Source organism: Eublepharis macularius, chromosome 5 (genome assembly GCF_028583425.1).
Source record: "Eublepharis macularius isolate TG4126 chromosome 5, MPM_Emac_v1.0, whole genome shotgun sequence".
NCBI lineage: Eukaryota > Metazoa > Chordata > Lepidosauria > Squamata > Eublepharidae > Eublepharis > Eublepharis macularius.
In genome coordinates this window covers 122948764-122962195 of record NC_072794.1, presented here as the reverse complement: position 1 = coordinate 122962195, position 13432 = coordinate 122948764, and the positions used below count along the sequence as shown (strand labels likewise).

Sequence of the window (13432 nt, the reverse complement as noted above, 5' to 3'; positions counted from 1 at the left end):
ATTCCTGCCCATCAACATACAGGAGGAGGGAAGCGGATAGATAATGTACTGCAACCTATACATTGGTCAGCAAATGAATGGGCACTACATAGCCCCGTACTCTACCCATATGTTGGTTAGCCGGCCGGTGGACACTGTATAACCCCACACTTAGTGGGAGGCTGGTGGGAGGCTCAGTGAGGATCTCATGCTGGCCTCAACCATACGCCTGGTGGAACATCTCCGTCTTACAGGCCTGGCGAAATGATAGAAGATCCTGACGGGCCCGGTTGTTCTCAAGCAGAGTTCCACCAGGTTGGGGCCAGGACCGAAAAGGCCCTGGCCCTGATTGAGGCCAACCGAGCCTCCGTGGGGCCAGGGACCACCAGCAGATTTTTCCAGCTGATCGGAGTGTTCTCCGGGGCACATACGGGGAGAGGCGGTCCCTTAGGTATGTTGGTCCCAGTCCGTTTAGGGCTTTATAGGTCAAAATCAGCACCTTGAACCAAATCCGGAATTCCACGGGGAGCCAGTGGAGCTGCTGCAGAATTGGTGTAATATGTGTCCTATAAGGAACACCCGTCAAAACACGTGCAGCAGCATTCTGGACCCACTGTAGTCTCCAGATCAAACCCAAGAGCAGCCCTGCATAGAGCAAGCTACAGTAATCCAACCTGGAGGTGACCATTGCATGGATCACTATCATTAGGTCCTGGGCTGAGAGATAGGGGGCTAGCCGCCTGGCCTGCCAAAGATGGAAAAAAGCAGCCCAGGCAACCATCATAGATCTGTGGGCCTCCATAGATAAGGAGGAATCCGGGTTCACGCCCAAACTCCTGACGGATGGTTCGTGCACAAGTGGTGCCCCCCAAAGGCTGGGAGATGGATCCCCTCCTCTGACAAGTACAGGACGTCCGTCTTCACGGGATTCAACTTCAGCCTGCTCTGTGCCACCCATCCAGACATGGCCTCCAGAGCTCTCAACAGGGCATCAGGGGCAGAGTCAGGTCGATCGTCCTTCAGCAGATACAGCTGGGTGTCATCCGCATATTGATGACAACCCAGTCCAAACCTCCGCACCAGCTGGGCAATGGGGCGCATATAAAGATTGAACAACAGGGGAGAGAGTATCGCCCCCTGAGGGACACCGTGCACCAAAGTCTGGAGTGTGGACAATCTTTACCCCAGCACCCTCTGTCCCCGACTGTGGAGAAAAGAAACAAGCCACTGCAAGGCCGTCCCTCGAATCCCCACATCAGCGAGGCAGCGTGCCAACAACTCATGGTCGATTGTGTCAAACGCCGCTGAAAGGTCTAACAAAATCAGCAGCACTGACCCACCATGATCCAGGCGCCTATGGAGGTCGTCCATGAGGGCAACCAACACTGTCTCCATCCCATGGCCCGGAGGGAAACTGGCCTGGTATGGGTCCAGGACAGAGGTCTCTTCCAAGAAAACCTGCAGCTGTTCCACCACTGCCCGCTCAATCACCTTTCCCAGAAATGGGAGGTTCGAAACTGGGTGGTAACTGAACGGGTCAGTGGGGTCCAAGGATGTTTTTTTCAGAAGAGGCCTCACTACTGCTTCCTTCAATGCACTGGGAAACCCCCCAGAGCTCAATGATGAATTCATAATATCCTCCAGTTGGGCCCCCAACATGTCGCCACTGGCTTTCACCAGCCACGACGGGCAGGGGTCTAGGGAGCATGTAGTGGGCCTGACCAGCCTGTTACAATCTGATTAGGTCTACGTTTGTGTTCAGTTTTTGTTTCTGTGATCTAACTTAGAAAAAATAAATCTTAAATCTTTTTTAAAGATTTAAAATAATCTTTTAAAGAATGCTTATGATTGCAAATTGATGTAGAATTTGGTAATCATAAATAAAACATTTTTGTAAGAGAAAAATATTCCTTGTTTTTGAATGAGGCTTATGAGACTTTACACTAGGCTTCCTCACAGAGGCTTTCCCCTCTGGTTCAATAAGATGGCACCTCCCATGTGCTGTTTTTTTAAGTTATTCATTCACATGTGTTCAAAATGTTGCCTGATTAATCAAGGCTACTTTTTAATAGGTTTTTAAAAACTGCTGACTAAAGGTGTCATCCCTTGCATTTCCCTCTAGCTTTTATCCTAATTATAGACTTCACCGATACTACCATAAAAACTATTTCTTTGAAGAGCTTCAAATTCAACATCATAGTGTTGAGTGTCAGACTGTGGCTAGATAAGGCACTCACTACAGGGTTCCCTTTAGAAGCAAACACAAGTCCATTGTTTGGAAAAGGAAACTTTACTGCAGAAAAGGTCCATTATAGTCCACTGTCCTGAATAGGAGAATCAGGATGGTACATGATCATTGTTACCAATGAAGAGCCAGCATAAGATACAGAGTAACAATACCCATCTGGATCAGCCTCCCCCCACAGTTCTCAAAACAACATCTCGCAGTCCTGGGAAGCTGCTCTCCTTCAAGGCCAATGCTTGGTGGAACGGTGTTAGACAAAACAGTCTCCTCCGGTGGGAATGCTGCCTGGGAACTGGTGCACCTGGGAAGAAAACACTCAAACACTAGAAGCATTAGAAAATGGAGTCAGTACAGTTTAGATATACACTGGACCTGACATTCTGCCCCCCTTAAAACAAATCCCCCCCTGGCTTATATGGGTAGCGAGTATGAAAAGCTTTGGTTAATCTAGGAGCATGAACATGTGCAGAGTTCACCCATTCATCGTAACCAGAATCAAAGTCCTTCCATCTAATGAGGTAAAAAAGCTGATTTCGTTTGAGTTTAGAGTCCAAGATTTGTTGTACCTCATAGTGTATTTGGTCGTCAATCAAAGTTGGAATGGGTGGAGCTTTGACGTGCCATTTGTTGTCGATGGGAGCTCTCTTTAGAAGACTGACATGGAACGTATCATGCACATGGCGCAGGTTCTTGGGCAAAGTTACAGCAACAGTCACTCTATTTATTATCTTGCGCACAGGAAAAGGTCCTAGGAATTTCAGAGCGAGTTTGCGGCTTGTCTGAGCGAGTTTTAGATTTTTTGTGGAAATATACACATGATCTCCGGGTTGTAATTCCCATTCGGCCACACGATGGCGGTCTGCATGTTTTTTGTAATCCAGTTTGGCTTTTTCAAGGTGTTTCTTAATAAGAGTCCAGTGCTGCGCCGCCTCCCCCCACCACGAAGATACATCTGGCAATTTAGAGGAATGGAGAGGGGGTGCATCCAAGGGGAAGGGATTGAAGTGAGTCCCGTAGACAATTTTGAAGGGGGCCTCCCCCGTTGAAGCGTGGACACTGTTGTTATAGGAGAACTCGGCCAGAGGGAGAAGGTCCACCCAATTATCTTGTTGAAAATTGATGTAGCAACGAAGAAACTGCTCTAATATTTGGTTTGTTTTTTCGGATTGCCCGTCGGTTTGTGGGTGGTGGCTTGAACTGATGCCTTGTTCAATATTCAACATTTTCAAAAGCTCCCGCCAGAAGTTGGCAACGAACTGTCCGCCGCGATCCGAAATCACCTTGGACGGAAAAGAATGTAATTTTACGATGTGTTTTAGAAACAAATCTGCTAGTTTTCGAGCGGAAGGTATAGTAGTGCAGGGGATAAAATGAGCTTGTTTGGAGAACAGATCTACCACAACTAAAATACAATTATGTCCTTTTGAGATAGGTAGATCAGTGATAAAATCCATGGATATTATTTCCCAGGGTCTATTTGGCGTTTCCAATGGCTGCAGGAGACCCGGAGGCTTCCCTTTCCTGGTTTTGGCGCTGAGGCAAACAGGACAGGAACTAACGTATTGGGAAATGTCTTTGCGCATGCCCGGCCACCAGAATTGTCTTTGGATTAGGTGCAAAGTTTTCAGATACCCATAGTGTCCAGCAGTGGGAGCATCATGACAGCGCTGCAAAATTTCCAGTCTGAGGCTGTCTGGGACATAAAACTTGCTCCCGGCTAACCAATCCCCTTGTGGGGATTGGGTCAGTTTGCTTCGCGGAGCCCTATCCCCCTCCTTCTCCACTTCAGTTTTAAGTTTCGATTTCCACTCTTGGCTGGCCGGGAGGGGCTGCTTGGCACGGCTGCGAGTAGTCACCACGCCCCCAAGTTGCGTAGGCGAGAAGACAGTGTCGACAGTCTCCTCTCGTTTACTCTTATGTTGGGGCATGCGCGATAGGGCGTCTGCCAAAAAGTTAGTTTTGCCCGGGAGATAATTTAGAGTGAAGTTGAATTTGGAAAAGAATTCCGCCCATCGCAATTGCTTGGCATTCAGTCTGCGTGGGCTTCGGAGAGCCTCCAGATTTTTATGATCTGTCCAGACCTCGAAAGGGTGTCGCGCCCCCTCCAGCCAATGTCTCCAGTTAGTAAGGGCCGCTTTTACTGCAAAGGCCTCCTTCTCCCACACATTCCAATTCCTGTCCGCCGCGATCCGTAATTGGAGCGGAGGTCTTTGCACAGGCCGGTAACAACAAAGTTACTGCAAAGGCCTCCTTCTCCCACACATTCCAATTCCTTTCCGCCTCCGAAAATTTCCTAGACAAGAAAGCACACGGCCGTAGCCTACCATCCTCCCCCTTCTGCAGTAAAACCCCCCCTATCGCCGTATCGCTGGCGTCGACCTGTACTATGAAAGGGGATTGTTCGTCGGGGTGAGAGAGGATGGGTTCTGTTACAAATTGCTTTTTTAGACAATCGAAGGCCGTTTGGCAATCGGGGGTCCATTGCAGTTTGGCAGAGGGTTTTTTGGCTTGGTCCCCTTTATCTTTGGTTTTCAGCAAGTCTGTTAAAGGGAGCGTGATTTGGGCGAAATTTGCTATGAAGTCTCTATAGAAGTTGGCAAAACCCAGGAAGGATTGTAATTCTTTACGGGTGGTGGGTGTCTGCCAGTCCTGGATCGCCTGTATTTTGGCTGGATCCATTTTCAAACCTTCTTGGGAGATACAATACCCGAGGTAAGTGAGTTCGGTTTTATGGAATTCACATTTGGACAGTTTGATGGGTAGTTTATTCTTCATTAGGGTGGCTAAGACTTTTCGTACCGTTTGAATATGTTCTTCCTCTGTGTCCGAGTATATTAACACATCATCAAGGTACACCACCACCCCTTTGTACAGAAATTCGTGTAGAACTTCGTTTATCATGGACATGAATACAGACGGGGCTCCCGTCAAACCAAAAGGCATAACTAAGTATTCATATTGTCCGAGGGGCGTATTGAAAGCGGTTTTCCACTCATCCCCTGCCTTGATACGAACGTGGAAGTAAGCATCTTTTAAATCTAATTTCGTAAAGATCTTACCTTGGGCCACGACGTTGAGAAGGTCTCGGATGAGCGGTATAGGATAGGCGTTGTTGGTGGACACTGCATTCAAGCCTCGGAAATCTGTGCACAGTCGAAGTCCCCCGTCCTTCTTTTTCACGAAGAGGACTGGAGCGGCGTGGGGGCTAGCGGCTGGGCGGATGAACCCTCGTTGGAGGTTGGTGTCAATAAATTTCCGGAGCTCTTCGCGTTCATGGAGACTCATGGGATAGAGTCGTCCTTTGGGCAGTGAGGCTCCGGGTAAAATTTCTACCGCACAGTCCGTTCGTCGGTGCGGGGGCAGAGTATCTGCTTCCTCTTCAGAGAAAGCATTTAGAAAAGGCCAGTATGGTTCGGGGATTTGATTGACTTCTTCTTGGGTGAGAAGGGCCTTTTCTTTATGAGTTGGATCTTCGCCCCAGTTTTGATTCCAACGGTGATTTTTGCAGTTGGTATGACTGAAGGTAATACATCCTTGTGCCCAGTCTATGTAGGGATTGTGATCACATAGCCATTTGCTGCCTAGAATTAACGGGTACTTGGCAGTAGAGCTGATGACAAAGGATCTTTTTTCCCAATGTTGTCCCATGCCTGTGATCACTGGGATGGTTTCAGTTGTTACAGGATTCATGTTGGTACCATCCATTTGTTCAAAGATTACTGGATTTTGTAAATCCCGAATTGGTAGAACTAGTCCATTGACTAGAGCAGGGGCGATGATGTCTCTGGAGCAGCCCGAGTCAATGAGAGCTTGCACCCGAATGTGCATCTTCCTCTCTGGGTTGATTAGAGTCACTGGCATGAATAAGATGGACCCAGGCGGCCGGTTCCGTGCAGGGACGGGCTTAGGGCGGATCTGTCGTTTGGGTCCTTTCACGACAGATCCATTTCGTTTCCCGACTGGGGACTTTCTGGATTGGCTTCTGCGGTTGGGGAAGCGGGATCGTATTCCATGACTTCTTCCGCTTCCAGCCCTCTCTCCGAGGCTGGCCTTTGGGAAGCGCCGCGGCCTCTATTTGCTCGTGGTGCTGGAGTCGGGCGTTGGAGCGTAGGAAACGGGGCAAGGGTTGGACGCCGTAATTGGAGCGGAGGTCTTTGCACAGGCCGGTAAGGACATTGTGCTGCAAAGTGACCAGCCTGTCCGCATTGCAAACACAGCCCTTGTTGCCATCTAACATCTCTCGCTCCACGGGTGGCGTAGCTAGCTCCCCGTGTTCCCCTCTGTAAGGTCAATGGTCTTCTTTGTCCCGTTTGTTGTTGTTGTTCAACCAAACGGACTTCCAAAATGCGATTCTCTACTTCGCAAACCAGTTGGATCCACCCTAACAACGTGGGGGGATTATCTTGCATGAGAGCTCTGTCCAAAAGTCTCGGGTTAAGGCCTTGTTTGAACAGAATAATCTTGGTGGACTCCTCACACCTAGGGCACTTGGCTGCTAATTGCCGGAATTTTGTGACATAGTCTCTTGCTGACATGCTGCCTTGTTTGATGGCTTGCAATTCTGTTCTGGCCCTGGTTTCTTCTAAGGGGTCTTCATATTGTGCTCGGATAGCATCCACTAACCCCTGGAGAGTATCGAGTTCTGGGGCCCCGACATTGTATAGTCCTACATACCAATCTGCTGCTTTGCCCTGTAAACGAGATCCAAGATGTTCGATTTGACTGGCCTCACTGCCGAAGAGGTGCCCCCAACGGTTGAAAAACTGTACCACTTGGACTAAGAAAAATCCCAATTTGGATGGATCCCCATCGAAGGTGGCTTCCAGCTTCACCCAGCCCATCGGGAGTTCTTGTCTCGGAGCAGGCGCTGGGTAAAAGTCCATTGGCAGTCTTAGTTGCGCCTGAGGCACAGGAGGAGGTAACTGGAGTCTCGGTCGGGGCAACGGTGCCGGCTGTACTGGCGGCGGTTGAACCGGCGGTGCCGGCTGGGGTTGGGCTGGCTGTGCGGGCGGAGGTTGCCGTGGTTGCGGTGTTGGGGTTGGTCTCGGTTGGGCCGGAGGCTGCAGTGGCGGGCGAGCAGGGGGCGGCAGTCTCGGTCTGGCTGGTAACACGGGAGGCGTTGGCGGTAGTTGTCGAGGTGGAGGAGGTTGGTGTGGTTGAGTGGAGATCGGCCGCTGAGGAGGGGGTTGAAGGTGTCGTAGTGGTGCAGGCCGTCCCGGTTGGTTCGGGGGTGGTAAAACGGGCTGGTCCTGGGGCTGCTGCAACGGTATGAGCTGCGGTCGAGGTGAGAGGGGCCGCAGCGGCGAGGGTTGAACAGGTAGAAGGCCGCGCGGGCTTGCCCCTCCGGGTGTTGTTAATCTGGGAAGCAGCGGCTGGCCTCTTGGCGCTGTTAGACCGTCCCCCGTAGGTTGCCTGACGGGGACAATATCTCGCGGTTGACGAGGGGCTCCCTCCTCGGATGGAGCCGCTTGTGCTCCCGCTTGGTTCGGCCGGACCGTTATAGGAGAAGTAAGAGGGGGTCTCACCGGTGTATCACTTGGCTTTTCTTCCTCTTGCGTAGGCCTCTCAACGGGAGTCTCGTCTGGCGGCACATCCCCTCCCTGGTTAGGAGGTTTGGTGGGGGTCCCTCCGGGTGGCTCAACCGGGTCATCCCTTCTCGGTGGAATTTCCTGCTGTGCGGGAAGTTCCTTGGGTTGCTCTCCCGATTCGTCAGGATAGGTGTCCCCTTCGCCGGTAGGTGACGGCCGCTGCTGGACATCCTCCACCGGATAGGAGATGACACTTTGAAGGGTAGCTATCTGTATCGCCATCTCTTCAGGGGACAATCTTTCCCCTGCTCCCATTGACGAAATTAAATGGATGGCATGAGCCAAACTTTCTTCCATATCCATCAGTTTAGCTTCTAACTGTTGCATTCGACTTGCCCCCGGTTGCTCGCTTACGGAAGCTTCATTCGTTGCACTCACCGGGGACAAGGGGCCCCAAGGAGGAGGGTCCCCTTGGACGACTCTCGATCTCGCGGCTAGAATTCCCTTGGCCATACCCGTCACGGCCGAGATGCTGGTATCCACCGCATAGGTGCGACCTTGTATCTGCTCCCAACTTTGTTCAGGGACCTCCGTTGGCTCTTTCCACGGAACAAGTTCGGAGTAATCCCAACTCAGGGCGCCGCGGCGAGACGTGTCCCCCTCCGTCTGCTCGGACGTCCTGTTCCAATATCGCCATGGTTGGCTGCTGTCTAGCTCCGGGACGGTTCCTAGGCTTCGGCGCCCTTCCATCGAAACTCGCGGATGGAGTCCACCTGCCCGACGCTCTCTGGTTTCTCGGGGTCTGGCTCCCCACTCCGACGGGGTGGGTACCGAAATCAAGGGGAGAGCGGTCGCTTTCGGCCTTGCCCCGAGGTTGGCTTCGGTCTCGTCCCGAGTACTGAGATCGATGAGAGGCGGGGTGGAAGTGGATGCTCCGGTTCCGTGCCCGGCTGATCCCAGCTCCTGGGAGTCTTGGGCTTGCACGGGTTGCACAGGTTGATTGTCGGGAGACGCATACGGATCAAACAAAGGATCCCTGTCCGGGACAACCTTGGATTCCGCTGGGCCCGACTCAGACATGATTGGTAACAAAATGTCAGACTGTGGCTAGATAAGGCACTCACTACAGGGTTCCCTTTAGAAGCAAACACAAGTCCATTGTTTGGAAAAGGAAACTTTACTGCAGAAAAGGTCCATTATAGTCCACTGTCCTGAATAGGAGAATCAGGATGGTACATGATCATTGTTACCAATGAAGAGCCAGCATAAGATACAGAGTAACAATACCCATCTGGATCAGCCTCCCCCCACAGTTCTCAAAACAACATCTCTCAGTCCTGGGAAGCTGCTCTCCTTCAAGGCCAATGCTTGGTGGAACGGTGTTAGACAAAACAGTCTCCTCCGGTGGGAATGCTGCCTGGGAACTGGTGCACCTGGGAAGAAAACACTCAAACACTAGAAGCATTAGAAAATGGAGTCAGTACAGTTTAGATATACACTGGACCTGACACTGAGTAACAATTTGGGCTTTGCTTTTCAGAGTCTTTGGAAGTGTTTTTTGCCTATCTTGATCTACGTCATGCTGATAAATGAAGCTGATAACCTTCCAAATGTGTTGTCAAGCCATTGTGATGTTCCTTAAGGATAATGATTGACCTCCGTATTTCCTGTATTTTTCAAGGCCAAACAATACAATGCATTGAGGGTATTGGGGGCATCTTTTTTTAAAATTCTCCTAAAATTGTATATTTCTATATGCAATTAGCTAGAAGTTTAGATAGTTCAAACACAGCATTTTTTATCATCACCAATACTCTGAAATGCATATTGAAAATCCAAAAGTTACTGGGCCTGGTTTATGTGAGATACAAGCTCACAGTACTTGCAAGGATGAGTGACTTCCTCTGAATGAAACAGTGACCCTAAGGAACAAGTGAACTGACTTTTATTCTTTCTATTAGTTACATTATTAAACCCTTCAATATCACATAGTGCTGCAGACTTCTCTTACTTTTTACACATTTTACTTCTCATAAAGCATCTAAGTTTTGTTTTTTAATACAGGGGAATACAGGAAAGAATCACAGTCTGCATCTGCTATGGCTTGAATCCCTGGCTTCTCTTTACACAGGGAAAAGGGGAAAGCAGCCCTTGACTGGAAGCTATGCTTTTCTCCCAGCTATGACTGTTCATATCATAAAAACATTGATCTGGAACCCCCTGCAAAAAAAGGTTAAGGGAAAGAGTGGGGGAAGTTTGAAATGGCTTGCCTTTCAATATTGCTTTGCAGAAGAGAAGCAGCATCCAGCATTTCAAGACAAATGATATGAGTGGAACATGTACGTTTTCAAAAAAGCCGTGAATGCACAGGCATTTGGTTCCAGAAGCTATTGACTTTGTCCTCCACTGTGTTGACTTGTTGAGATAAGGCAGGCTTATCTCAATCTTATCACTTACCACTGATTTTAGTGAATTAGTGGACATAGTTCTTCTAGTTGCTGTCTTACAGAATGATCTTATGAATGTTTACTTAGAGGAGCAGATGTGCTAAGAATGGGGTGTACAACAGTAACTTCTGTAAACTGTTATTGGTTTCTCTCCTCTTTTCTTTAGTTAATGAAAGAATTTCCTGTCCTAAGTGTACTGAATATTCATGAAAACCTCCTAGAGGCCCTTCTTGAACTGCAGGCATATGCTGATGTCCAAGCAGTCTTAGCAAAGTATGACGGTATGTATACATATATGCCATTAGGTATCATCCTATGCTGAGTTATACCAGTCTAAGCCTAGATTGGAATAACTCTGCATAGGATTAATGTGGATACTGGGCCCCCTATGTCATTAGGAGATATCCTAGGCTGTTTATCATAGTGGTCTGTTAATTAGCCAATATCAGAAACAGAATAGTTTTCTAGATGTATTATGCCTACTAATTTATCTGTACAATTTTTATCTTGTATTGATCCTTCTAAGGTGGCTTAGTGAGACCCGTAGTTGGAAAAAGTGTCAGTATTGCATTCTCTGCCACTATTCCTACATATGACCAAAATTTTGTCACCACTAGTTTCTCATTTATTGGAGATGTAGTCTTGATTCATTATAAACTAATTTTGTCTGGTTATTTGAAACAGAAAATTAATCTGTTTCAATCACAAATCAATGTCTGAGAAACCCACTTTTTTCTTTATGATTTCTCAGCATCACACCATTTTTTCTACAGAACAAAGTTTTTAATATCAAAGAACTATAGTGCTCTTGAAGTTCAGTGCTAAATTTACTTCTTCAGTTCTCTTTGAAAGGTAGATTCAAGTAGTTCCGGCAAATTTTCTTCTACTCTGTAGTCAAGGGTTATAATAAATGTTAACTTCCCATGAATGTGCCTTGGAACTCAGCAGACAGCTAAGATCTCAAAATGGAATAAATTACAAGAATCTGCAGATTTTAGCAATGAAACATTATCCAATACTGTGTATACATATTTATTTTATTTATTTTATAGCCTGCTTTCTTGCTGACACTCAAGATGGATTTCAAAATATAAAAAACAATTCAGTTAGCCAGTGTAAGACAGCCGGTAAACAATGACATAGAACTGAGATTACAGAACACAATGCAAACAAAAAATATCTAAGGCAAGATATACCATAAACAAAGGTAGAAGACTATGCAGTAAAAGCAAAATAACTACAATAAATGTTTCAGTAGACTACAATCCTGTTCCCTTATAATAGCTCACTCCCGAGCTGTTCCATTATACTACAGTTCTGTTCCCTTTCTAAAAATGCCCTCCAAAACATTTCTAAAAATGCCCTCCAGAACGTTCTGTTTTGTGCATCCAGCAGAATGATAGGTGTGGGATCCTTCCTGATTTCCTCAGGTAGACAGTTCTACAGGGTGGAACCCACAGCAGAGAATGCAAGTGTATGGGCAGTTTCCAATGTTACCCATTTGCCAGATGACACCTTCAGAAGGCATTGTTCAAATGATTGAAGCCGTTGCAGTGGAGCATAGCAGGAGAGTGGTCGTGCACATATGGTACAAGCAAATTAAGGGCTCTATAGGTGATAACCAGTAGCACCATGAATGGTTCCCAGTAATCAATCAAGTGACTGCAGAATGAGTGTTTGATGTTCCCTCATCCTTAAACCACTGAAGTGGCTCCAGAGACATTTTTAAAATTTGAAAAATAACTAAGTAGCTGATTTACATTAGAGGGGAAAAGTCAGGTGAAGTCAGGGGTTGAAATTTTTTGCAGTAAAATTCAGAACATGCACAGACTTCCATTCTTCTGCTCTTCACTGTTACTTAAGGCTTATGTTTTGAGACTTTGGTTTCCCTTGTTTTTTTCCAAACACTCTAGTATACTTTCTGTCTGTATTCTCTTTCTCTTCTGGGGTTGGGAAGGCTGGTATCCACTTTCTAGTACCCCAAGCCCCGTCTCTTCACACCCCCGTGCTTTCCTTCAGTCGTTAACTGAATCTGAAGGTCTCCACAGGCAATTTTCAACCACTCCTGACCAGGGATCTCTCTGCTTTCTAGAGCTACCTCCCTGTTTGACTAGGTAGGGAAAATCATCTCTCCTTAGAAGATCTATCCTCAATCTTCGGCCCATTTGGGAGGCTACACCTACTTCCCAAACCTCTTTGCCAACTTTCCCAGTACTCCTGCCGGTGTTGAAACTGCTCTCGTCTCTCAGCCCCTTCATACTTGATCTCTCTCTGCTAAGACTAAAAAAAAAAAGACCCTCTTCTTTCCAGCCCAGGCTACCCAATCTGAAGCCTTGAAATAGCCTGCCACTCAAAGCTCTCTGATTCTGAGTGGGATTAATCCTAAGAGCAAACCCCTGCAATAGTATAGCCTTGAGGTATCCATAACTTGGATGTAGCATTCCAAGTTTTCCTCTTCAGTTGTTCATTCATTTGAATTGAGCCCCATGTTCGTAATCTTGTGCTTCTGTGGCAGTCTTGTCGCTAATGAGAATATACTTATTTCTCTTTCCAAGTTATTTATTTCAGTGCTTAGAAGAGCTAGCATTAGTGACTGAGAGATGTGGTGTGTTTTATTGTTATATATTTGTTATGGAGTGGAAATTCTGCAGTGACTTCTTAGAATTTAAAACTTTATTTGATTCCTAACAAGCCATCTGGAATAATTGGAGCAAGGTTAGAGAGCTGCAGGCTGAGGATTGAGAGAGAGAAAGAGCTATCCTATTTGCTGAATTCCAGATGTTTGGATAGTTTGTTGCATGGTAGCCCAGGGTATAGTTTGTAGAGTCATCTGCCTATCTGTCCAAGTTTTGTTTAAATACCAAAACTTAATTTTTAATTATATTATATTGAAGTATTTCAGTTGTCTAAATCCAGGGGCAAATATTTATATAGCTCTACTTTGCAAAAGGTAAAAACTTGAAATTGTAAAGTGTTTCCTGTGAAGACTGTATAATGCACAGGCAGCCCCTGCTCTCTCCCTGTGAAGGTAGATTTTCCCTCCAAAACCGACAAGGTTGTTTACTGGAGCCGGGGAGCCTTTTGGTAGTGTGCATTTTAGAATTCCTGTTGTCCCACACTTAAAGAATGTATATATAGTTGGTTTATTACCCAGCCCAAGTTTAATAATTAGAGGAAACACAGAGGCCCATATCTCCTTTAAAGTGAAATGGCACAAGAGGCTTAGAAAAGTG

The 13432-nt window shown here is 47.1% G+C and overlaps 1 protein-coding gene across 2 annotated transcripts in view; it reads left to right on the top strand.

Moving 5' to 3' along the window:
* The window catches only part of ST7L (suppression of tumorigenicity 7 like), a 118503-nt gene that overhangs the window by 47655 nt on the left and 57416 nt on the right, over positions 1–13432 (top strand). For both annotated transcript variants that reach the window (XM_054980226.1, XM_054980227.1), the window contains exon 9: positions 10366–10480. In XM_054980226.1, coding sequence (XP_054836201.1) covers positions 10366–10480 — 115 coding nt within the window. The remainder of the gene's footprint in view (positions 1–10365; positions 10481–13432) is intronic.